This window comes from Elephantulus edwardii, unplaced genomic scaffold, assembly GCF_000299155.1.
Source record: "Elephantulus edwardii isolate Elephantulus edwardi_28Jun2011 unplaced genomic scaffold, EleEdw1.0 scaffold00049, whole genome shotgun sequence".
In the NCBI taxonomy this organism is placed as follows: Eukaryota; Metazoa; Chordata; class Mammalia; order Macroscelidea; family Macroscelididae; genus Elephantulus; species Elephantulus edwardii.
The window spans coordinates 5110811-5138262 of record NW_006399799.1 but is presented as its reverse complement, the minus strand read 5'-3'; the positions used below and the strand labels follow the sequence as shown (position 1 = coordinate 5138262).

At 37.6% G+C, this 27452-nt stretch overlaps 1 protein-coding gene across 1 annotated transcript in view; it reads left to right on the top strand.

The window, feature by feature from the left end:
- The first annotated feature begins 5365 nt into the window (after positions 1-5365).
- The window catches only part of PSMB2 (proteasome (prosome, macropain) subunit, beta type, 2), a 45809-nt gene continuing 23722 nt past the window's right edge, over positions 5366-27452 (top strand). Inside the window, exons 1-3 of the mRNA XM_006886438.1 lie at positions 5366-5504; positions 10404-10526; positions 13189-13259. Coding sequence (XP_006886500.1) covers positions 5414-5504; positions 10404-10526; positions 13189-13259 — 285 coding nt within the window. The 5' untranslated portion in view covers positions 5366-5413. The remainder of the gene's footprint in view (positions 5505-10403; positions 10527-13188; positions 13260-27452) is intronic.

Genomic DNA, 27452 nt, shown 5'->3' with positions numbered 1-27452 from the left:
GTGTGTCATGGATTTATGATTAGCAGAACACTTATATAAAATCTTTGACTTTTTTCTATTTTTTTTTTTTTTAGTGAAGAAACATCAATATTCTATTTTCCTGCAGGTACTGTTTTCTATTGCACCAACATTGTTTCAAATTAAAACCAAAATGTTTATAACTGGATCACTTGTCCCTTTCTCTTCTTATCACCTCCCAGTTCAAAATACTTGCATCTCTTAATGGCCAGCATCCTCTTGGACCTGCAGTTAGGCTCAACACGTTCAAGCCTCAGCACAATATTCTTTGTGGTTTTGGCCTTCTTCTGGAAAATGGGCTTTGTCTGAGCCACTCTGCTTCCGGTCACAGCGCCTCTTGCCTTGAGCGTACAGGGAATCCTTTCCCTTCTTGTACTGGGTCACTTTGTGCAGTTGATGCTTGCCACACTTTTTACAGAAAGTCCTTCAGATTTGGGGTATGTTAACCATCTCTGCAATAGAGTTGTTGATGGAACTTTAGGGTGAGTGCTCCTCACCTCGCTCCATTTGTGCCTAACTGGAAAGAAAATCTTTTACTTTTATAGTCAGAAAAATAGAAGGCACTGAAACTTGTCTACCCCTTCTAATATACTAGGGAATATCAGAAACACCACATAGGTAATATCTAAAAGTTAACAATAAGAAAAAAGACTAGAATAAATGAACAAAGCATCAATGAGATGACTCAAGATCAAATAACCTCATGTATGTAATTGAAGTCCCTGAAAATAGATGAGAAAAAATTATAATTAAAAAAAATTGCAAATTATATTAAAAATATAAAGTCACAGATCAAAGGAGTTAAATAGGCTCAAGCATGGTAAATAGGAAGAAAATTACACTGAGGTACATAACAAACAAATTACTTAAAAGCTATTTTATTTTCTATACTTAAACAAAGTTAGGGAACTCTGGTGGCTTAGCAATAAGGACCTGTGCTACCAATCAAAAGGTACACAGTTTGAATCTATCAGTTGCTCTGCAGCAGAGAGATGAACAGTCTCTCTTCATTCTATGTGATTTACAATTTCTTAAAACCTACTATGACTCAGCTATGAGTCAGTTCTAACTTGACAACATGTAAAATAACATAATAACACAAAGTTGGGAGTTCTATGGTGTGATTTATCTAAAGTGGATTTCAAGCGTCCTGGAGAGAAAGCAGTAAAGATCCATAGATTCTTTCTGTCTGTCTGTCTGTCTGTCTCTCTCTCTCGTTAAGATAGGGGATTTTTAAATTAAGAATTCTGAAACTTTTGTGAATTAATGACTGGATCTGGAGGTAGATGCTGGTATATAAAAATGCAAAGGTCTGGAAGGATATAGAACTCCCATGGGAGAAGGAGAGATGTGTAGCTTTTTCTTTCAGCGGTATGTAAATGGATACTTACCCATATAGTGTAACTATGTACTTTTTGTAATTAAAATGCATGCATAAACACACATGAAGAGTGGAGAGTGAGTAAATAAAAAAGGTTTCTTCTCTAGTGATGTTTAAGAAAATGATCTAAAATGATGGATGTAGTTGTGTTCCTAGTAGGGTGGTTGACTTAATGACCTCACTTGCCCATGGCATCCATCTCATGATAGATGGTTACCCCAAACTCCTCAGGCTCTCCATTCCTTCATCAGCAGCGGAATAGAACAAACAGAAGGAAGTAAGGACTTCACATTTCTACAATGGCAAACAAATTACATAGCTGTGTTTGGAGACAAAATTGCAACATTTTTTCCCTTTCTCAGCTAGTAGGAAGACTGTTGTGGGTATAAGAAACTAGTCAGGGAATATTTCAGTTTTCCAGACTGACTCAGTATCTAGATTTTTTAACCTTTTAAATATTATTAATAGTATATCAGCTTTGCAAAATATTACAATAGTTAAAAAAATTAAAGTCCTCCCTTCAAATCACCATCTCCAGTGTTAACCACTGCACACATTTGACATGCTCATATTAAGATTATTTTCTATTTATATTTTTAAAATTACAAAATAGCAAGCTATACAATGGGATGCTTTTTTATTTTCATTTGACATATTTTGGGCCAGGTGGAATACATCAGAATATTTAAGTTTTTTCATTCTTTTTAAATGACTGAATAAAATTTCAACACCACAAATCTACCATGATGTATATAAAATAATTCCTCTACTAATGGATATATATGTGGCTGACTCTAAGAAGAATGGGAATCCCAGAACATTTGATTGTGTTTATGTGAAACCTATACTTGAACCAAGAGGCAGTCATCAGAACACAGCAAGGAGACACTGCATGGTTCAAAACTGGGAAGGACATCTGCCAGGGATGTGCTCTGTCTCCATACCTTTTCAATCTGTATGTAGAACCGATCATCCGAGACACTGGGCTGTAGGAGGAGGAATGTGGCATCAGGATTGGTGGAAGATTCATCAACAACCTGCATTATGCAGATGACATAACCCTGCTTGCCAAACTGTGGATGACCTAAGGTGCTTGCTGCAGAAGGTCACAGACTGCAGTTTTCAATATGGATTGAAGCGCAACGTCAACAAAACAAAGATTCTCACCACTGAGCCAATTGGCAGCATCAGTATGGATGGTGAAGAGATTGAGATAGTTAACAGTTTTAGTTTGCTTGGCTCCAGTCAACACTCTTGGTACTAGGAGCCAGAAAATCAAGAGATGAATTACACTGGAAAAGTCAGCTGTCAGGGACCTCTCCAGAGTACTGAAGAGCAATGACATCAGGCTGGAGAGTAAGGTGTGCCTGATCCAGGCCATAGTCTTTACAATTGTGTGCTATGCATCAGAGAGCAGGACAGTGACTAGGGATGATAGAAAAGACTTGATGCCTTCGAGCTGTGGTGCTTGAGAAGAGTGTTGAATATACCATGGACTGCTAGGAGAACAAACAGGTTTGCCCTGGAGAGGGTGAAACCAGGCTGCTCCTTGGAGTCAAGGATTCTGACACTTTGTCTGACATACTTTGGGCATGTTGCAAGGAAGGACCATTTCTTGGAAATGGGCATCATGTTTGGTAGAGTAGAGGGACAGCGCAGGAGAGGAAGACCCTCAATGAGATGGGTCAATTGAGTGATTGGGGTAATGGGAGTAGGTGTGTCAGAGACAGTGAGGTTGGCACAGGATAAGCAGGGTTTAGGGCTCTTGTACATAGGGTCTCTATGAGTCGCAAGCAACTTGATGGCACATAGCAACAACAACAATGGATATATAGGAAGTCTGGAGGCTTAGCAGTAAGGAGTTACCCTGCCAACCCAAAGGCATGTGGTTTGAATCTACCAGCTGTTCTTTGGGAGCAAGATGGGCATTGTCCTCCTGTGTGGTTTATATAAATCTGTTACTACTCGACAGTACACAACAATATGGATATGCTGGACAGCCTGCTATCAATCTGTTACTACTTGACAGTACACAACAATATGGATATGTAAGTGGAGTTTTTGTTTCTTTTTACTGTTGCAATATTGCAATGAATTTATCTTCTTCATAAAGATTTTTATATATGTTTAAATATTTCTTTGGGACACACTTAAAATGTTACATTTATATTTTCATCTATAGAAAAACCATGGCAATTTATAAACTTACTGTTGTCATTTTTGCCATAGAGTTGACTCCTAACTCTTACCTAGCATCAGGTAAGGGTTGCAAATCACTGAAGAGGAGACTGATCGCCCCTTGTTCTCTCCACAGAGTAAAAAGCAGCTGGTGGATTCCAATCCACATGCCTTTAGGTGACAAAGCAACTCCTTCCCTACTTGGCCACCACAGTTTTCATAAATTCACTGTGTTGTTGTTAGTGTGTGCCACTGAGTTAAAACCAACCCACAGCTGACCCTCCAGAGGGTTTTCAGAGGCAACAGTAAATCACACAGGACAGAATGCTCCTCTTTCTTGCATGGAGTAGATGGCGGACTCTAACCTCATGCCTTGGGGTGTTTATTTCTAATTTCCTAATCTCCTTCAAGCAGTAGGGGTGGCATCCACTTCCTAAACAACATGCCTCTGGTGACTCTATGAACTCTGAGAAATGACGACGAGAGTTATATAAAGGCTTCAGGTCTTTTGTTCATAGGGTCGCTATGAGTTGTGCTTAACTCGACGGCAATTAACAGCAGCAACAACAGTCTCCATCAGGGTTGAAGATCTTTCCTGTTCACTGACCATTTGTCTATTTTTTTAATTAAATGTTAACTTTTGCCATTTAAAATTTTCTCATTCCCCTTTTCAACTGCAGAAACTTTTAAAAGATACTAACTCTTCAATATATTTAAAAATAATCTATATTTATCTTTTAACATTATGGTGATTTTCACCACAGAGACTTGTGATATAGTCATAACTTTAGTCTTTTTCAACAACATTGGGATCTCTGGTGGCACAAATGTGTTTGCACTCCCAAGGCAAAGGCATGACGCAATCTCCTCCCATTCCTGTGTAACCCAGCTGGGACATCAACAATGAGCTGGTTCCAACTTGAACGTACATAACAAGACAGTCTTGGTTATTCTGACGAATCCGTCACGGAGTATCCTATGGATTAGGGATGAACTTCAAGACAACTGGTTTAGTTTTGGTTCTAATTTTCCCACCCTCATATTGTTCTGGGCTTCCTGTCGTGCTGGTAACATATGTCCCTCCTGAGGATTATAAAAATATTCTTCTAGCCCCCTCCCTTGTTTTTATGATCAACTTTAAGGTTTAGGTTTTTAATCCAACCATACACACACACACACACACACACACATATAATTTTTTTTTTAAGGAATGCAAGTAGTAAATCATCTCACTTAACTTTTCTCCAATCTAGTTTTCAGGGAAAGGGGTTCTCGCGATTTTACCGGGTAATAAAGGTAATAAAGGGAGGTCGTGTCCTCGTCAGTGGGGCGTTGCATTCCCAACCTAAAGGCTACACTTCTTCGTCGGTTGGAATTCACAAGCTATTTTGCGGGAGAAAAACGGTTAACAGCCTCTGAAAACCCGCTGGAGGGGCAGCTTTGAGTTGTTTCAACTTAACGCAATGTCTTAAGTCAAGAAAAGGAACTACCCCGTTTTCTGCGACTCATCAAGTAATTTTAACTCTACGTATGGTGTATAAATTCAGCCTTAAAGGAATCAGAGGGTAAAATGAGAGTTACAGAGGGAGAATTGGAAATCAATAACCTTACTGGAGAGAGACCCGGAGGGAAACACACAAATGAACAGGCCCAACAACGTTCCGCAATCCAACCTCTCGCGACATTTTACGTCATCTGAAAGCGCCAGCGGCCGCGGCTGTGGGCCAGCCTGCGTCGCGCGGAGTTGTGCTTGGTTGTGCTGTCTCACCCGTGAGGCTGACTAGCTAGCGATACCCACGCTGTGTCGCACCCGCCGCCTTCTGCCCCCCTGCTACTATGGAGTACCTTATCGGCATTCAAGGCCCCGACTACGTCTTGGTCGCCTCTGACCGAGTGGCTGCTAGTAATATTGTCCAGATGAAGGACGGTAAGAGGAAGCAGAGGAGGCCTGGCCGGGCCTTGGGGTTAAGGGCAGTGGATGGAGTTCTTAGGGGGCGAGGAGGTTGGGTGAGGAGCAGGTAAGTCTGGGAGTTAGAACCCACCTTGCCCTGCATTTAATCTTTCAAAATTGAGGAGACAAGCAGTTAAACTTAATTACCTTGTCAGCCGTTCCTCGCAGGGCGTCTAGTTCAGAACTTGGTGCACTGACTTGCTAAGTCCTTCCTAGGCGAGAGTTGCCAAAGAATTTCGTTTTAAGCATTTAAGCCCCTGCTCCGAAGTTGGAGCCCTTGACTCTGAAATCTAGGAGTTTCCTGTAAGAAGTACCAATGCTGTGAGTTTGGTGAAATCCTAGGGAGAGGAAGGAGTCTTCATTTTTTCTTTCTCCAGTCTTTGATCTTTCAGTGGCTCAGCTCTGAGCCTCCTTTTCTAGTTTTCATGAGCCCGCGCTGCCAACTTTTCTTCTCCTTTCAACTTTTCTTAATATTTAAGTAGTTAGTAGAATTAAGACTAATCCATCCCATCATCCGTATTTTCTTTGTACAGTTGCTTTGAATCCCCAGATTTCCTTATCTTTAAAATCGGTTGTTTATTACCAACCTTTTAGTGTTCTTATGAGGGTTGTGTGAATGAGGTAAATTATGTGCAAAAGCTAAGTATAGTGAAAAATACTTGGTACTAACAAGCCATTGAAGTACTTACACTGCATGTGTTGTTTTAAGACGATTTACTAATTAATTTAGCATTTTGAGTTAGGCATTGTTCTAACTCCACTCCATGTTGGGTCTGAAACTTCAGAAGTTAAGGGGTACAAATTGAACAATCAGGGTTTAAACTTAAGCAGTTTGACTCCAAAACTTTTACCTAGAATATCTATACTAATATTATCTCCCTATAGTAAGTACTTGAGATGCATTAATTATTTTGGTGATTGTTATGAGACATCTACGTGAGGTTTCATTGCTGATCATATATATAGTACATTTTTTTAATTGAATGCGTTTTATTTTAACAACCAAAAAGTTCTAACAGCCTAACAGTGCACATAAGTTAAAAAATAATTATCACTTAGTGATAACAAAGATAGTTGATAAAAATGCATTTTGAACAGATTATTTCTGGTCATAGAGATTAGGGAGAATTTTAAGAGCAATTGGCAGTTCATCTTGGGTTTAAGGAAAGAAAATTTACTAAATCTGGTATTTCTTGAGTTATGTAAACAGGAGCAGAAATGTGTCAACTACTGCACCCAACCCAAGGGTATGCAATTCAAATCCACCCGTTGGTCTATGGGAGAAAAATGGGCAGTCTCCACCTGTGTGATTTACAATCTCTGAAAACCCACTGGAGGGTCAGCTGTGAGTTCTCACTCACATAACCACTGCTGCCTCTGCAGGAATCGGATTGTCCAGCTTCTATCACTTGGGAAAGTGGAATGACCTTTTGATAGACTTGACTTTGATAGACCTTTTTTGAGTTCTAGTCTATTAGTCTATGAGGTGGATTGATTGAGTGACTGGGATAATTGGGATGGGAGTGTCAGACAGTGTGATTGGCACAGGACAGAGCGGAGTTCAGAGCTATTGTACATAGGGTCGCTATGAGTCGCAAGCGACTCAACAGCACATAACAACAACAAGTCTATTCGTAGAAGAAAGGAAATCCTGAAAATGGTTAAAAATCTCCTGTATGATGATTTGTTCCTCGAGTGAAGTTACCTCATGAAATTCAATGATTAGTTTGTGTAAGTTCTGTTAAAATCAATCTTTCAAAGGAATAAATATGTTTGAGGATAAAGTTATCCATTATTTTAAATACTGAGGCCTTTGACAGACAAGTGACTTTAGAGTGAAGCTTCGTCTAGGTAGAGCAATAACCAAGTCAGTACCTTTACAAGTATTCTGTTTCATAAAAAAAAAGTGCTTTACACCTAGTCAGTGTTAGTTTAATTTTTAAATTCATAATTTCAGCAATGAATCCTAAAGGTTTTTAAAGAAAGATCAGTATGAATTAGAAGAAAAGTGAATTTACGTTCTTAAAAAATGGATGGAAAAAACTGCACTCAGTTCTTTGGATTTTTTTTTTCCCCTCTCCTCCCTATGATCTTTGCCTACATAAACATTTGTATGATAAGAGTACTGAAATTGTATGAGAACTTTTTCCTGCAGTTAATTTGCTTAAGAAACTGTAGGTAAAGATGTTGGAGAGGGGAGACTTTTAGAAATTATTTTCTCTAACTATAAAATGATAATAACACTTGCCATTTCATTTTTCACTTTATCACTTTGTAAAATACTTCTGTATTCTAGAGAAGCTACTCCCCCAAAATTGTTTGCTTGTCAGAGTTAGACACAACTCTCCATTTGGTTATGTGCTGTATTTCATGTCCCTTGGCCTATATAAAATTACTTTTAAACTATTGATCGTATTCTAGTATACTTAGAACTCTCTTAATATCGATGGCATATATAGCCTGAACTACATTGTCCGATGCTAAAGTAAAATAGCAGTGTACATACATAAAATTATCCTTTCCCCCACCTGTGTGACGGTAGTGTTGTTAGTGGTGGTGAGTCAAAACCGACCCACCCATAGCTGACCCTAAAGTGGGTTTCCGGAGGCAATAAAGCCACATGAGAAATTACCCATCTTTCTCCTGTGGATTCAAACTGCTTGCCTTTCATTGGCAGCACAGTTCCTTACCTTTAGGCTACTAGTCACGGATAAATTAAATTATCACTGTTAAACATGTTTAGAATCCAGTACTAAAAGGAAGCAGTCGTTTCTCCAAATTCAGAATGCTAAGACCATCTTTTAAATGAGAATTGGTGGGTTTTTTCACACTGATGTTCATTTTGTTGTCCAGTTTGTTTTATGTCAGTTTAATAAATGCTTTGCCAAAGAACTTACCTAGTTTGAAAGAGGCTGTTTTCTAAACAACTTAGAGCCCTTGTCAGCTGTCCAGTTAGAACTAACCCAGAGCTGCCTCTTCAGTAGGTTTTCAGAGGCAGCTAATCCCATGGAAAGATACTGTCCATCTTTCTCCCCTGGAGCAGCTGGTAAATTAGAACCTTTGCATTGGCAGCACAGTTCCTTACCACTACTCCAGAAACTCTATGAACTTTGATAAATGTCGATAGTTGTAGAGGGGCTAGGGTCGCTATGAATCATACTCGACTCGAAGGCAATCAACAACAGGAATTCTCGGTTTAGTGGTAAGGAGTTGAGGTGTCAGCCCAAAGGCTCAAGGTTCAAGAAAGGTGGACAGTCTCCTTTTATGCTATAAACTATCTCTGAAAACCCACTGGAGGGTCAGCTGTGAGCCGATTCTGCCTTGCTGGAAACAAGAAGGCTCTGGTTTGCTGGTAATAACAAGCCACCAGAGCCATTAGGATTTACCATTTTTGTTTCTGTATCCCTTGCTGCTACTCACTGAATACGCAGTATATGTTTTAAAACTACTTTTGGCGTTATAGTAAATTTATTGGAAAATGGAAATTTACTACCAAGAATTTTAGCTTAAAAAAAATAATGTGACATTAATCTTTATAAACAAATTTTATTTCTTTTTCCAAAATAAATTTTATCTCTTCTAATTATAAAAGTAGTATAGTTTACTAATTGGTGTTTTGATACAAAAGTGATGCATTAAAATTTTAGAAATTACTGATATGTGATAAAGAAGGAAATACAAATTACTCATTCTTATCACTAGCAAGAACTTAGAATGTACCCTTGGGTACTTTTTCTTTGCATAAGGAATACATTAGTAGGAATTTTTTCCTTTTATAAACCAGTTTGTAAACTACGTCTTTAAATCTCCTCTAGTTTTTATGTTCTGAGTTTCAGGACAATCTGATACTATATATTGGCACACTTTGTGTTCAGTTTTTTTCACCCTCTTTTTCCGAGTCTCAGTAACCATATTGTTGTTATCTATAACTTTTGAACTTGTGTGAAATATTTGATAGTAGCATTTTGTTTTTTAAATCCTATTAAGGGATTTTGACATTTTTAAGCAGGAAGCATGTCTGCCAGGGAAGATTATTCAGCACTATTTGAAAAATGAAAAGTGAAAGTAAGAGTATCATAGGAAGATGTCTTTTTTCCTGCAGCTGAATACTGAATATGGAATTTCTAGCTGTGGGCATTATCTGCCCATCTAATCTGAATGAGTAAGGTTCAGCTAAAACAATGGAGTATAAAGATTTTTGTAAAGTGTTTTTATGTTGTTTACTGTTAGAAATGACGTATAACACTGGCCCTTTTGGGTATGATTTTGTGTATGTATAAATATAATAACTAGAATTTTTACTGTTGAGAGATTTCACAAGTCTTAATCATGAGCCTAAAAGAGCCTAAACGATAAATACCATTGGCTTAATTCCTTCTGTTTCCTTGGTTGTTTATAATTACATTTAAAAATGTCTTTAATTTTTCAAATTATCTTTTTATTATCAGTTTAACTGAAACTGACATTAATAAAATATGTTGATGGTTTAAGGATTATGTCTTGGGCCAGTGGTTCAGATCCATGAAGATGGGCAATCTACTTCCAGTAAAACCAACTCAATTATAGTGGATTTCTTTTTTAGTTTGGTTGGTGGTTTAACATGAAAGTAACAAACAAAAGCAGGAACCCGGTAAAATACAGTTGGCAAAACTTATTTTAAAATTGGTAATTGGTAAGATTATTCAACATGGTAGTTAATAAATACGTTATTCCACGTTGTGGAATAGTAATTGATAAACCTGTTTATACTGATAGACATAATAGCTAAAATTTTCTGACAAGGTAATTTCTAATACCATTTAGTTTTTTGGGTATTGTGTTTTGTTGTTGGGTCTTATTTTTTCTTCTCGTGTCTTTTTTTTTTCCTTTGGGCAGATCATGACAAGATGTTTAAGATGAGTGAAAAAATCTTACTTCTGTGTGTTGGAGAAGCTGGTGACACTGTACAGTTTGCAGAATATATTCAGAAAAATGTACAGCTTTACAAGATGCGAAATGGTGAGTATTACTTAGACTATAACTATGATTGGTTTGTCTTTAAATTTGAATTGAAACAAAATTTTTGACTGATACGTTATACTTGGACAGACTTATGTGATGATATTTTCATTGGCTTAGTTTTAAAAAATTTGCACTCTCCTTCTTTCTTAAAGATTTTCTGCAAAAATCCCAGAGCCTAAAAGCAATTTAACACTGATACTTGGGAGATAAAACTATATCATCTGGAGATGGGTATGGTAATATCATACTCTTTAAGTATTACATCTATCAGAGACAGTAATTTGAGCTGAAGTATATCTGAATTTGAGAGCTAAAAATGACCTAAGGGAAACTTCACAGTTTTCTGTGTAACAAGTCACTTACACTTCTCTATACTTTTGGATGCCATGTTTCTAAAGTGGGATTACACTTAAGAAAATGCTTTGTTTAAAAAAAGAAAAGAAAATGCTTTGTAAATGTAAAGCTTTTCATAATTATAAGTGATTTAATATGTTTAAAAGTGTTTTTACTTGCTTCTTTGACAGTTCTCTATCTAAGGAGATAATTAGTGCTGTCCCTGCATCTGATGAAAGCCTCCTTAATAGGCAGCACTAGCCACTGGCCTTCTGGTCCAGAAAAGGTTGTACTGAAGTTCTTGCAGAGAGCTCTGCATTCGATTAATTCACAATTTAAGGACAGTTATATACAGTCTTGGTATAATATGAAACTTTGAAGGAAATTAATTTGTATATAACTGGTTATGTTAAATTACTAAGTAAGATCCATTTAGATAGATTTTTAAGCAACAGATTAAACATTGTGCATTAAAATAAAAAATTTTTTTAGAACCTTATTTGTGTTAAGCACTGCCTAGTACTGCAGAGAATTCATAGGTGAACATATCTCAATCCCTGCTTTTCAGAAACCAATGTACGGATATTTTGTGTATTTAAGCTTAGAATATGTTAAATATTTGGCTGGTCCGAGTGCAGTAGAAGCCACAACTAATTGATCACAGTCAGAATATGTTAAACATTCTCTTACTTTTTTAGTGGTTTTCCCTGAAATACAATAAGTGTAAGAATATTTACTGTCCTGTCCTGAGAGATGAGAAAAGAGTGAACAAGAGTAGGGAGAAGTGCTTATTACATTGGTTCTAGGATTTAAAGTCAGTACATAAAAATCACATGTGGTTAACATTGTTTTTAAGAACCCTTCCATTACCTTTGAAGTAGAGTTTGTGTAATGAAAGTTTACAGAGACTTTGGATTTCCATTCATCCATTGTTGCACTTTTCTCCCTGCCCAACCTCTTCCCCTCCAATTCGCTCTTCTCTTTGAAAGGTAAAAGAAAAATTCTTTCATTGATACACAGCCCCTCCCTCCCAAGTCCACTCCACTGTGCAGCCTTCCTTCTGGACTCCTGTCATGACAGTTAATACCTAATCATATATCCCTTTTAAACAGTTCTCTCCCTCATCTGTTTCAATGCAGTATACGTAATTTATCCATTGTGCCACTGTTGTAAAATGGGACTCACGTCAGGGTTGGGCCGAGACTGAGAACGATGAGATAAATGATGTATTATATGACATTTAAAGTTCAAGACCTAAGCTAAGGTGTGTGGGCATCAGTCAAACTTCTTTCTCTGAAGACAACTGTAAAATCCTTTATGGTGTTTGGAGGTGAAGTGGAGAATTCAAATATATTTCTGCTTGTCCAAGGTTTGCCAGGGTTGACTAAGATTGCTCCCACTATGATTGATGTACATTAATAGACTGATAGGTAGGAACCCTGGTGTTATGGTGCATTGTGTCAGGATGCTAATTGAAAGGTTTTTGGTTTGAATGTGCCAGGTGCTCTGGAGGGAGAAAGTTGAACAGTCTCTTCCTGTAAAGATTTAGAGCCTCAGAAATCGGATGGAGGGTCACTGTGATTTAGCATCAACTTGATAGTAGTGGGTAGTAAACTAATAGAATCACTGTTGGTGCAAAGGTTAAGATCTCAACTGATGACTGAAAGGTTAGCAGTTTGAAGCAACCAACAGCTCTACAGGAAAGAGTTGTATAATGGGATTTTAATCTAAATCTTGCTTTATCTGACACTGCTGTTTGAAATGTTACGGTGGATATATTAGCTCCTGTTCGAAACTGGCATATTCTGTGAGATTCCACTGAGTGGTTTTGTGCCTTTTAACACTGATTGCATTTAATCCAGGGGGGTTAAGTTCCAACATGAATCCATGCCAATGTTTTTTAGAGACTTTATCCTTCACACACATTGCTTTTATTGTTTAAATTTTTACTAAAGTTACACATTTTTTAAAAGAAAACTTAAAATGCATCTTTTCAGTCTCCCCCATATCCTTTTAATAAACTTTTGAAAAGTTACATCTCAAGACTTTATTAAAACACACACACACACACAATTTATTTGTACCTTTTAAGCAAGCCTGTGACTGATCCCACCATAAAACCTTGGTTTTGTTTTGTATCACTGCATTACTGTCAGCCAGGTACTTTATATATGGTGCATGAAGAGAGAGACTAGAAGTGTGATTGTGTACTTCATAAATTTTGCATGAGCAGTAGTCATTAAGAACAGGGATAGAGGAATGGTTTAGGATACTATTCATTCCTTATGTTTCACTTTAAATATTCCTTGTTTATCTCTTTTACTAGGTTATGAATTATCTCCCACAGCAGCAGCTAATTTCACTCGGCGGAACCTGGCTGACTGCCTGCGGAGTCGGGTAAGCAGTGTAGCAGGTAGTCTTAAGATATGAACAGAGAATCTTCTTTTGTATTCTTATCACACTTGAGTAGTATTTTTGCCCGTGTTTAGCCATCACAAACTCTCCTCGTTACTTCACATTCACCCTTGATTCTTTTGGATTTATTTTCTCTTTTTGTTTAGTTGCTAATTAAAGCCTAGGGGGTAAATTTGCCATCCCAAAGTTTGATTTTTAATGAGACAAATGAGTATGAAGGCCTGTGACAGCTTTTTAATTTTTCTCCACAAATATGTCTGTAGCTAGCCATGTTTCCAGATTCCTTTGGTTGAAGGACCTTACATGGTATTAAAGAGGAATCCTTGAAAATAACACAGGTTTTCATTTGTTCTAGATTTGAGATTATTTGTCTCTTTTTATGATCATTCATCTAAAGCACACAGAATTGTTTCTCCTTATTCTAGCATTGTTTCTATCTTGGAGTTGTGTCTCATTGAAAGCATGCTAAAAGATAGGACATTAAGTGAAGAATTAACTGTATTTAAGATCATACTGAGAAAGTTCATCTGATTACTAAAGGTGTGTATTATTCACTTCCTACAGGGACTAAATAAATGGAGCCTTACCATGTGACCTTAACCCCCTGTGCCTGTTTACTCATATATGAAATCGAAATAACTTCCTTACCCCACAGGAGTGCTAAGAAAATGAATGCTTGTAAATCGTAATATTTAGCATTCATATGTCTTTTGCCCAAAGCATTTTGCTTAATAATTTAATCCACTCACTATCCCGCTGAGACAGACAGTAGTTAATTCTCTGTCACTGACAAGGAGTAAAAGGCATAAAGTGGCAAAGGGGCCAGCTCCAAGTGACACAGCAGGTCAGACAAAACTGTAATAATGGTACCAGAACCATGTGAGTGTTCCACATTATGTCAACTCCTTATTCATATTTTTATTGTGGTTTTAATTCCATCTGTACTTATTTAAACTGAGTTGTAACAGAAGTCTAAACAAATACAGGTGTTTTATTTGTATAAATTATTAATATTTCTGGTACCTGATAATATTGGATTGAATTTTTTTAAAATTAAGTATGTTTTAATAAGTACATTGGGGAGAAAAATTCATTTTTGTCCAGTTGATTTTTACTTAATCACCTGTGTGTTAGAGCAGAACTGTGCTCTTTGTTTTTTTCAGTGACGGGTTTTCTGGAAGTAGATTTTCAGACCTTTCTTCCAAGACACCTCTGAGTAGACTTTAACTTCAGCCTTTTGGTTAGAAGATGATTTTATTAGCCCTTTGCATCATTCAGAGACTCCTCTCAATAAACGGAATCTTTTTCTCAGTGCTAACTCTGACCAAGGGATTTCTACCTGGTAGATCATGAAGTTTGAGGAGCAGCTGGATGAATTGGAAGGCAACAAATTTACATACAATGTTTTAATCTGGGTTAGAGATTGGTTAATTTTATCTTGTACACTTTTCTGTGAGAGAGAAAAATGGGCCAGATGTGAATCTTCTTGTCAGAAACCTTCCTATGGTATTCAACAAATAATAAGATATGGCTTGCTGTGTTAAATGTTCCTTTGACTTACCAGGCAGAGATGGAATAACAATGCTAGCTTTGGGCAAAATAAATATTTTGTCATAAATTCAACAGACAATAAGTGAATTAAGCTCCTTTTAGAAATGAGATAAGAATGACAGTGTGAAAAAAAAAAAAAAAGAAGAATGACAGTGTGCTTCATGCAAATGGACTGAATCCCATTAATCTTCTCCTAGCAGAAATGTTTGATGTTTGAATATCCCTTGTAGATAGTGACATAGAGAGCTTTTAGTAAATATTCACTTCCTTTGCCTCGTACCTCTGGAGTAGGTCCAATAACAAGTAATTTATTAATTCTAAAATACAGATTTATACTTTAGTCATTTTATTCTGGGAAAAGTGATTTTTTTTTAAAAAAAAAAAAGCACAAAATCTCTACAACCAGGAGAAGATAAAATAGGTGAATGGAACCTTCTAAGAATCAAATCTCTATGCACATCCAGAAAGTTCTCCAACAGGGTAAAAAGGGAAGCCACAGACTAGGAAAAAGTATTTGATAATGACATGTCAGATAAAGGACTTTTATCTAGAATTTATAAAATACTTGAGCACCACAACAAGATAAAGGTAAATAATCCAAATGAAAAATGGGCACAGGATATGAACAGACACTTCACCAAAGAAGACATTCACATGGCCAACAAGCACATGAAGAAATGTTCAAAATCTCTAGCTCTAAGAGAGATGCAAATCAAAGCAACTATGAGATATCATGTCACCCCAGTCAGAATAGCAAAATTAAACAGAACAGCAAGCAATAAATGCTGGTGAGGTTGTGGAGAAACTGGAACCCTTATTCACTGTTGGTGGGAGTGTAAAATGGTGTAACCACTGTGGAAGGTGGTATGGCGCTTTCTCAAAAAGGTGCAAATAGAGATACCATTTGACCCAGCAATTCCACTACTGGGAATATACCCCAAAGAGACCATAACTGACATCCACGCAGATATATGCACACCCATGTTTATCATGGCTTTGTTCACAGTAGCAAGGAGTTGGAAACAACCCAGGTGTCCATCAACAAAGGAATGGATAGAGAAGCTGCGGTATATTCACACAATGGAATACTATGCTGCATTTAAAAACAAGGAACTCATGCAATATTATTCAAAATGGGTGAGCCTGGAGGACATTATGCTGAGTGAAATATCTCAGTCGCAAAAGGACAAATACTGCCTGGTGCCACTGCTTTAAAATGGGACTGATATCAGAGTTGGGATAAGACTGAGAAAAACTGGATAAATTGTGTATACTACACTGAAACAGATGAGGGAGAGAGTAATTTAAAAGCGATGTATGATAGGGTATTATGGTTATCACAAGAGTCCACAATTAAGGTTGCATAGTGTTTGGGGTGGAAGGGGTGGAGGTGGGAGTTTTTCTTATACTTTTCAAAGAGAGGAGCAAACTGAGGGTGTGGGGGAAGGGCTGGACGGGGAGAGAAGTGCAGCAATAAATGAACGGAAATCCAAAATATCTTTAAATATTCATTAAAATTATTTAAAAAAGAAGGAAAAAAAGCACAAAATCACTAGTCAGTACATTTACAAGATCATTCCAGTTGGCATATGAGGCTTATTTTGAGTCAGTCCATTCTATGTATAACATTGTATCAATAACTCACATTGTTTCATTTCCATTTTGCCACTTAATTGTAGATGAGGAGGGGGGCATGGTGTGGAGTAGAGAGACTATCACAAAGCATATACTAAACCTTACATAAAATGGGCTATTTAAATATAGTCAATTTAGCATTGTAATTTCTGGAATTAGACTGGATTGAATTTTTGCTCTCTGACTTACCACCTATATTTCTTTGAGTAAATCTTAAAACTTAATTTCTTCACCTACAAAATAATGTCATCCACTACACAAAATTTTTTAATCTCTTCTGACATCTTTTCTTTCTCACCTGTCTTTGTAATGACGTTTTATTTTCTTCATGGATGATGTCCTTGATGTCATCCCACAGCTCCTCTGGTGTTCAGTCATTCGTTCATGTTGAGTTCATCAAATCTGTTTAGGTTTCTTTAAAAAATTCAGAGAGGAAAAATGCAGGATTGTCTTTTGGTTCTCATGGACTTGTTTTAACTTTCTTCAACTTCAGTTTGAACTTGCACATCAACCCCTGGCCTAGTTTTAACTGCTGGTATTGAGCTTCTCCATTGACTTTTTTCCAGAGATGTAGTCCATTTGATTCCTGTGTAGTACATCAAGTGAGGTTTATGTGTATAATGAATAAAGCACAAAATTCTGTCATTTAATCTCCAGCCTCATGTCTATAACTAGTTCAGCTTTTACCAACTAGTCCTATTTAGTTTTCAACATTTGCATTCCAGTCACCAATTATTATTAATGCATTTTAATTGCATGTTCAGTCAATTTCCGACTACAGAAGTTGCTTCTTCTTGTGTCCTATCAAGTTGGAGCCCACTCATAGCTGACCACCCAGTGGATTTTCAGAGGCAGTTTAATCACACAGGAGGAGATTGTCCATTCTTCTTCCTTGGGACAGCTGTTAGAGTCATATAATATGCTTTTGAGATTACTGTGCAGCTTCTTACTACTAGACCACCAGTAGAAGTCTTTCTCACCAGTTTCTCATCTTTGACTTTAGTAGTTGGTGCATATATTTGAATAATAGTTGTATTATCAGGATTTCCTTATGTGCATATGGATATTATCTTTTCTGACAACATAACACTTCAGGGTAGATCGTGAAATGTTCTTTATGACTGTGAATACAATGCTATTCTTGTCATTCCTGGTAATGTAGAACATATAATTGATTCACAGTGGCCAATAGTAGTCTGTCTCAGCTCACTAATGCCTAGGATGTTGATCTTTATGTGTTCCATTTAATTTTTGACAGCTAAACCAATTTTCCTGTTTTCATTTTAGTCACCAAAGCAAGAACATGGAAACAGCCCAAATGTCCAACCACAAACAAATGGATTGAGAAATTATGGTACATTCGCACAGTGGAATACTATGCAGCAAGCAGGAGCAATGATTTTGTAAATTACTACCTAACTTGGGAGGAACTGCAGAGCATTATGCTAAGTGAACTAACTCAGTCTCATAAAGACAAATACTATATAAAACCATTATTGTGGAAGGAGAATGAGAATCCAGAGAGGGGAGGAGGAGCAGAGGGGTGAGGATAGGCAAGGGGAGGGTAGAGTGTGATGGGGTGGGGGAGCTTAATCATAGGGTTGCACAGTTTGATGGGTGGTGGGAAGACTGGGTAAAGGAAAGGAGAAAGATTTGGTAGGAAAACAAAGTGTACAAACTTTGTAAGTAAACCAGAATAAAATTTTTTTTAAAAAAATTACAAGAGTTAGAGTACAAAGACAGGCAAGAAAGAAAAGACTAAAATGAATGTCAGAAGGTCCTGAAAATTGCACTAGAGGGTAGAGAGGCCAAAACAAAGTGGGGAAAATGCTGATGTAAAAGAGATGAACAGAAGATTTCAAACGGTAGCTTGAAAAGAGAAAGCAAGGTATTATAATGAAATGTGCAGAGCTAGAGTTAGAAAGCCAAAAAGCAAAAACACACTTCACAAGCTAAAAGAATTGAAGAGCAAATTCAGTCCTTGAGTTGCAATACTGAGTTCTATGGGCAAAATCTTCAGTAATACAGGAAACATTCAGAGAAGATGGAAAGAATACACAGAGTCACTGTACCAAAAAGAATTGGTATACACGAACCACTTCACGAAGTAGTATATGATCTAGAACCAGTGGTAATGAGGAAAGAAATTGAAGCTACATTGAAGGTACTGGCAAAAAGTAAGGCCTCAGGAATTGATGGGATACCAGTTGACATGTTTCAGCAAACTGATGCAGCCCTTGGCATGCTCACAAGTTTATGGCAAGAAATTTGCCAAATAAATTACCTGGCCAAGTGGAAGAGATCGTTATTTGCTTCCCTTGCCACAAAAGAATCCCAACAGACTATAGACATTCTTAAACCATATCATTAATATAAAATCCAAGTAAAATCTTTCTGAAGTTTTTTAAAACATGGCTAGAGTGGTACATAGAAGGGAACTAACAGAATTTTGAACTTGGAGTCCATAACATGAGGGATAAATATCCGCTACATCTTGCTGAAAGCAGATAATACCAGAAACTTGTTTTATTTATTATTCAAAATCATTTAACTGTGGATTAAAGCAAATTATGACTAATACTGAGAAGGATGGACATCCCAGAATAAATTGTGCTCATGTGAAAAAACCTAGACCAAGAAGCTGTTGTCTGAACAGAACAAAGTGCCTGATTTAAAATCAGGAAAGGTGTGTGTTAGGATTCTGTCCTTTTTTTCATAGCTTGTTCAATCTGTATGCTGAGCAAATTACTCAAGAACTTGGACTATATGAAAAATGTGGCATCAGGGTTACAGGAAAACTACTCAACAACCTTGTATTGTGCAGATTACACAACCTTGCTGGTTGAAAGAGGATTTGAAATAATTGCTGTGGAAGATCAAAACCTCAATATCAAGAAAACAAAAATCCTCAACATGGACAGATAGGTAACATCATGATAGGAGGAGAAAAGATTGAAACTATCAATTATCAACACCCATGGTAATAACAGTCAAGAAATCAAAAGACACATTGCATTTGAAAGATAGGTTGTCACAGACTTACCCAAAGTGCTAAAGAGCAAGAATATTAAGGACTAAAGTGTGCCTGATATGAGCCATGGGGTTTTTTTGGTTCCAACTACTTCCTGTGCATATAAAAGTTGGACAGTGAATAGGGATGACAGAAGAATAATTGATGCCTTTGAATTGTGATACTGAGGAAAAATACTGAATAAGCCATGGAGAACCAAAAGAACACAAATCTGTTGTAGAGGAAGTACATCCAAAAGTGCTGCATAGAGATAAGGATGATGAAACTTGGTCCTACATAGTTTAGGCATTTTGTCAGGAGGGACCAGTCCTTGATAAAAGACATTGTGCTGATTAAGGTCAGTGAAAAGGAGGAAGACCCTCAACAGGATAGACTGACACAGTGATTATAACAGTGGACTCAAGCATATAAAAAAACTGAGAATGTGGGAGGATAGACCAAAGTTCGGATCTGTTGTTCATAGGGTTACTGTAGTTGAAGTTGATTCAATGGTAGCTAACAATGACCTCACAGAATTATTGTGAAGATTAAGCAAGTTAATCTTTCCAAGACTTTTAGCACACATATATAACTAATTACTTTTGTTTTATACTGCTAATGTTTGGTTGAAGCTGTTTATTAACTGAAAGTTAGATTCACATGGAGAATGCTTTATAATACTATGTTAGCTTAAGTGATCTTTCAGAAAGAGAAATTTTTAAAAAGAAATAGTATTAATAGGAAAATTAGACCACCACCAACATTGGTCATTTATTTTGTGCTAGACTTATTCCAGATCTACACAGCCCAGTAAGGTAGCCATTAGCCATATGTGGCTGTTTAAGTAAAAGTAAAAATTCAGTTCCTAAGTTTCACTGAGTTCTGATAGCTTAATGGTAAGGAATTGTGCTGCCAGCCCACAGGTATGGGGTACATATCCACTAGCTGCTCTGTAGAAGGAATATGAGCAGTCTCCTCCCATGCAATTTTCTGCCTGTGAAAACCCATGGATGGGTCAGCTATGGGTTGATTCTGGGTCTGTGGTACCCAACAACAATAGTCACACTAGCCATATTTCAAGTACTCACCGTATGAGACTAAAAGGGTACCATATCAGACAACACAGATATAGAACATGTCCATCATGTTCTCTTAGAAGTTTGGGGAAATTACTATAATGACACTATTGAGCTCTGGTTGCCTAGGGAGTTGCATTTCTAACCCGAAGATAGTTGGTTTGAATCTCCCAAGTGCCCAATAAAGAGAGATGGGCAATTTTATAGCCTCTGAAAACCCACTTGAGGGTCAGCTGTGAGTAGGTTCCAACTTGATGTTGATTGAGTGAACTTAGAACCTGAAGATTAGTTTTGTTCTGTTTTATTTATAATCATACTGAAACTGTAGATGTTAAATATCCTGTCTAAGGAGATGCAGTTTGCTTGGCTCCACAGTCAACACTCTTGGCACCAGCAGTCAGGAAATCAAAAAGCGTATCGCGATGGGAAAGTCTGCTGTTAGGGACCTCTCTAAAGTACTCAGGAGCAACAGTGTCTCTCTGGAGACTAAGGTGCGCCTGATACAGGCCATTGTCTTTGCAATCACTTGTTATGCATCAGAGAGTTGGACAATGACTAGGGAGGACAGAAGGAGAGTGGATGCTTTTGAGCTGTGGTGCTGGAGAAGGGTACTGAATGTACCATGGACTGCCAGGAAAACAAACAGATTCATCTTGGAGAGGATTAAACCAAGCTACTCCTTGGAGGCAAGGATTCTGGGGCTTCGTCTGACATACTTTGGACATGTTGCCAGGAGGGACGGATCCTTGGAGAGGGACATCATGCTTGGGAGGGTGGAGGGACAGCGCAGGAGGGGAAGACCCTCTATGAGATGGATTGATTGGGTGACTGGGGTAATCGGGATGGGTGTGTCAGAGGCAGCAATTGGCACAGGCTAGAGCAGGGTTTAGGGCTGTTGTGCATAGGGTCACTATGAGTCGGAAACGACTTGACGGCACATAACGACAAGGAGATATATCTATGTATATATTTAGGTTTGAGAGCTGAGCTAAAATTCTACCTTCAAACACCATACTTGAGTAGTATTTTCTTTATTACATGTCTTTCTGTGCATTTGAGAGAAATGGAAATGTTTAGTTTTGTTAACGTGCCTGAATCCTCAGATGAGATTTTACTGTTAAGGTATGAATGTGTGCCTGTTGTAGGTATTCAATAAATGTCATTCAATTAGATCTGCAAGTAATACTGAATGTGTTGTTATGCATTTATTCACTGGAAAGGAGTTTTATTACCATAATAATGAACATCTCCATGTAAGAATTAAAGACCTAAGGTAAGCATAGGGAGAAGAAAAACTCCACATTTGTCAGGTAGTGTGAGAATCAGGAACCTTCATTTTAATTTTTATTTAAATTCACATATATGTATTTAAGTTGGTTTGCTGCTGATTGGTCTCCAAGGAACAGATTTCAAAGTATATTATTAGACCTGTGCTGTCAGTTTGACTCTCCAGTTTTGAGTATTTGTGAGATTTCTCTCAGGAGCACTCTGGTTTACTGATGAGGAATCATGCCGCCAATGCAAAAATATGTGGTTTATGGTCTCTGAAAACCTGCTGGAGGGTCAGCTGTTTGGTTCTGTTTTGATGGTAAACAACATGAGACTTCTCTAAGCCCAGATTTTAAGGCAGGTGTACCAGAATCGCAGTCCCTTCTCTGGTACATACTAGTTTGTATAATCTTGAATAAATTACTTATGTTTCCTGAGCTTCAACTTCCTTTTTTCTTTAGAAAAAAGTAAGCAGATGTGTTAAATTATAAGACCTGAGAATTAGCCATTGGTTTAGTGTATTCTGAAGGAATGATACTTCTTTGGTATTTTTAGTAAATGATGCCATAATTGAAGAACTGCTGTCTGGATTAACAGGATTATTTTGAAAATTATGTAATGACCTGTGAGTGTAGTTCACATAGAAAATAATAAAGACAAGCTTCCAGCCTCCTGTTTAGATCCTCCTTATGATTTGGTTTAATGAACTTTAAAATGAAGGATCTTGTTTAAAAAGGTGGCTTCACAAAGTTTATAAAAATCCCCTAGAGCTATAAAGAGCCTTGCTTCAGAAAGTTTAGCACTAGATCTGTGACCTAATTGAAAAACTGTGACAGAGAGAATTTGATTTTTACTATTTCTTCCAACCCACTAATAGCATGATTTAAAGATCAAATGTCAGGACCATAACTGGACTTGGATTTATATTTTCAGTGTAAGAAAATATATTAAAGTATTTTAGGTAGAAGTCACTGTGGCTTTTCCCAGCACTCTGAGATTGTTTTTGGCCTGGCTAATTATGAAAGAAATCCAGTACTTTGTTTGAGCCTTTTATTCTTATCACCAGTTTTCCTCATCTCTTTATGGTCGTGTGACTTTGTCAACTCCTGGCCCAGGTAAAACTTTGACTTTTTAGGTTTATCATTCTTATTCCTTAAACAACCTTGTGTTACATGTGATTAAAATACCACTAACGTGGGTTATTTCACATGCTTTTTGGCAAATATGGTTAACAGAATGTTACATGGTGCAGCACTGCTTTCTTTCTCTATGTGCCATCTCCCTGAGGCCTCCTCTTTTTGCTCACCCTTGTCTCACCCATGCCCAGGCTTGCCTTCCAGCTCACCTGCTCCAGATGGGCGGCACAGTGGGAGGACACTGGCAAAGGCAGATGTGTTTGCTTTCCGGAGACAAAATGTTGTGCTGCTGCAGATGGCAGTGCCTTGGAGCAAATGGCAGTCTTTGACACTGTTGCCACACAGCTCGGGCATCTTGACAGACAAAGCTAGCGTACTTCTGGTGATTGAGAAATTTGAGGGACTAAATCAAGATGTTCTTCGTTGAAACTCCTAGACTTTTCAGCATAGGCATCAATCCTTTTAGACCTGTAGAGCAGCCACCTTTCTCACCATACCTCAGTAGGCTGATCAGCTAACTATGGATTTTTCAATAAGGATTAAGTTTCAATAACTCCTATTCTTACTGGAATATAAAGTAAAAAGGGAAAAGATGGGTACAGTGAAATGCATAGTCAATGATACTGCTCAAATCTCAGAGGAATCTCTTAATATTGGGGAGTGTTTTGTGTCTAATCCATTGGTTTTACTGCTGTTCTATTCTTAGTGCTCATTTTGATTATCCAAAGGCCCAGACACAAGATGTACTTTGAGGTTGAGGTGCCTTAATTAATATGACGTTTTGTTCTTCAGTCTTTTTTTACCAAGAGGAATAAGAATTTTTGACAGTCTTTTCAGCAGTTTGCTTACACAATTGTATTGCTTGACTAAATCCACTAAGAAAACAAAAACATTGCTATTTACTAATTTCCTCAGAAAAAATGTCTTAAGTCTTTCCTTCCTTGAAAAATTGCTGGCTTTATATTAGGAAACCTTTTCCCCTCTTTTTTTTTTTTTAAATATGTGCTGTTTTTCCCAGCCCTAGTGCTGATAGAGTTAGGAGTTTGCAGGTGTAAAGTCCTCCCTCCTCCCTTTCCCTTCTCTCTCCAGGGGGTTGTATGTGAGAAGGTGTTGCTTTCTCACTCAGAGAGCATATATGTGCTACCCTGTTGGATGCCTGCTGTGAGCAGAGAGAACCCCTGTTCTGGTTGGATGGCTGGAATTGTGCAACCCCATAATGTTAACTTTTCACTTGATGTATCTTTTCCATCCTCAATGGGGGTGAAACAATATAGCTAATTATTCTAAATTTGTATTATTTTGGAACATTTGTCTTAAAATTGGTGATTTCCTAATTAAGGTTTGATTTAAGCGTGGAGTGGCAAAGTGCTGCCTTTTCAATAAGAACATGTTATTTTGAAAATGTTTGCCATTAGAAATGTACATTTACTCCCACCTTTTAAGATTGGTTTAAACCAGTGTACCAGTCTTGGTGGGCACAGATGTGGGCATCCCCTCCCAGTCACAAATAATGCAAGTGCACACACAACGAACACACTGGCTTCCTTGGTGCTGCTTTTTACCTTCTGTGGCCTAGATTCATGTGTGGTTATTTCAAAGCTGATCTCAAAAATCCCAGGAGATTTTCTTCTTTTCCAAAAAAGCAGTCACCTAAAATGAATGGAAAAGGACTAGGGTCAGCAAAGGTCTGAAGTGTTCTGTTTCATGCTCTAAAAGGTAGTTTGTTTTCACCTTGTTTTTTAAACTGAACATGTATAAATTTTTAATTTTACTTTAAGAAAAAACAAGAGATAAAATAATTGACATTCTGAAAAATTTCATTTTACTTGGGTTCATAATCACTACTCAGAAGCTACACTTAGGAACCCAAAGTATGTTTGTTGTTGTTTACTGTCAAGTCAAAGACTTATAACAGATTCTCCATTGTACTGGGCAAATCTGCAAAAGATTTCTTTAGTGTTAAAAGCAAAGTTGTTAACTTTGAGGGCTAAGGTGCACCTGACCTCTTATCCATGGTGTTTTCAGTTACCTTATATGCATGCTGTAGAAAGTGAGTTAGAGAGACTGGAGAGGAATTGATGCATTTGAATTATGGTGTTTGTAATGAGTACTAAGTGAGCTCTGGTGGCTTAGTGATAATGAGTTCTACTGCCACCCTAAAGGCACACAGTTCAAATCCACCAGCCACTCCTGGGAGAAAGATGGACAGTCTTCTCTTGTGCAGTTTACTGCCTCTGAAAACCCTCTGGTGGGTCAAATACGGGTCATTTCCAAATCAATGGTATACAACAACAAAGACTATTAAGTATATCAATAGAATGTTAGATGAATAAATAGTCTGCCTTGGAAGAAGTATAGCCAGAATGCTCTTTATTGGAGAGAATGATGTGATTTTGTTTCAATTACTTTGGAAGTATCAAGAAAGACCAGTCCCTGGAGAAAGGCATCATGCTTGGTAGAGGATTAGAAAAAAAGAAAAAAAAAGATCTTCCTGAGATGGATTGACATCGTGACTGTATCAGTTGGCCCAAATATAGCAGTAATTGTGAAGATGACACGGGACAAGAATATATTTAATTCTGTTATGTATAGGCTTGGTTTGAGTTGGAAATGACTCAGTGGCACCTAACAATAACAACAATAAGGAAAAAGAAAAGTTCAGATTTACCATGACTTTTGAGCAAATACGATTAATTAATGGAAAGGAAAAGAAGGGAGAGGATGTCATAATCTCTTAAATCTTTTCAGACAACACTGACTCACTAGAATTCTACACTTCTTTTTTTCTATTTTTTATTTTCTTGTGTATCTACACTTCTTTTTCTGATGCCTCCCAATACATATGGTTTCTGAGAAGTTCTGTAATTGCTAACAGTCCTTTATTGAGCACATCTACAGTCTGCATTGTTCTTGGTGTTGCAGATACAGAGGGACAAAGCACAGTGTGTGCCTGGGAAAATAGATGAGTAAATAGTCACTTGCACTGCAGAGTGACAGATACTACCAGATAGCCTGGGAACATAGAGATTAATAGGAGTCTTAAAGACTAGCTGATATTAAGGCAAAGATGGAAAATGAAGTACAGTGGTGTAAAGGAAAAGACCAAATAATTTTGTGTGAGAGAGTATGTTAGGTTAGGCACAGTGGTCCTTAATTTGTGTTCTGTGTGGGAACAGTTCTCCAAAACTCTCCCTTCTCTATTTGCTTTAAATAATAGAGGGAGGGTGATGGTTACGAGGTGCCAACAAGTCAAATTCAGCTGTGAGCTATACAGGCAAACCTGTGAACAACGGATGTGATCCCTACCCTACCCTACCCTATCCTATCCCATTCTCATCTCCAACACACTTAGGCCCATTGCTGCAGTCACTGTGTCAGTCCATCTTATTGAGAGTCATCCTGTCTTTTGCTGACCCTCTGCCTTTTCTAAGCATGATGTCCCTTTCCAAGGAATAACCTAGCAACATGCCCAAAATATGTGAAACAAAGTTTTGCCATCCTTACCTCCAAAGAGCACTCTGCGCTATTCCTGAGATTTCACTCTTTGATTTTTTTGCCAGTTCATAGGATATTCAGTGTTGTTCCAAAACACTACAACTCGAAGACATTAATTCTTCCATCATCCTTACTCATTGTCTAGCTCTCAGATTTTTAGCAAGTGATTGTACTCCTTAATCTTCAAACTGACATCATTGCTCTTAAGTAATTTGGAGAAATCCTTGACATTGGATTTGCCCAGTGAAGTGTGTTTCCTGATCTCCTGACTATGGGTACCAAAGGTATTGATTATGGATCCAAGTAAGATGAAATCATGGGAAATTTAGAACTTTTTCCATTTATCATGATGTTGCCTATAGGTCCAATGATGAGGATTTTTATCTTCTTGATATTTAGATGCAATTAATTTTGAAGGCTGTAGTCTTTGCCCCTCTACAGAAAGTGTTTCAAGTCTTCCTCACTTTCATCAAGTAAGGTTATATCATTTGCATAGCACAGATTGTTGATGAGTCTTCCTCCCCTGATGCCACATTATATTCTTATGTCTGATTTTCTTTATGGTTTGTTGTTAAAGGTACAACATCTAGCTATCAGTTAGTTGATAGGATTGTAGGAATGATTTTCATGTTGCTAAGTACTTAGTAATTTGGATATATAAATCTTTATATAAGGACAACACATTTCTGTCAGTTTGCTCTACTGGGTTAATTTGTAGGTTGCTATGATTTGTTAAAGCTGCACCATTGATGTTTCAAATAGTAGGGAACTCAGGTAACCTAGTATGTAGAGAGTTGTGCTGCTAACCCCAGAGAGGAATATCCTCAATAAGATGGATTGATTTAGTGACTGCAGTGCTTCCTTGTTCTGTTCTAACGACTGCCTCCATGTAGGTCTGTCTAGGGGAGGGTAAAACCAAGCTTCTCCTAGGAGGTGAGGATGTTGAAGCTCCATCTCACATACATTGGGCATGTGACCAAGAGGGCTCAATCCTTGGAGAAGA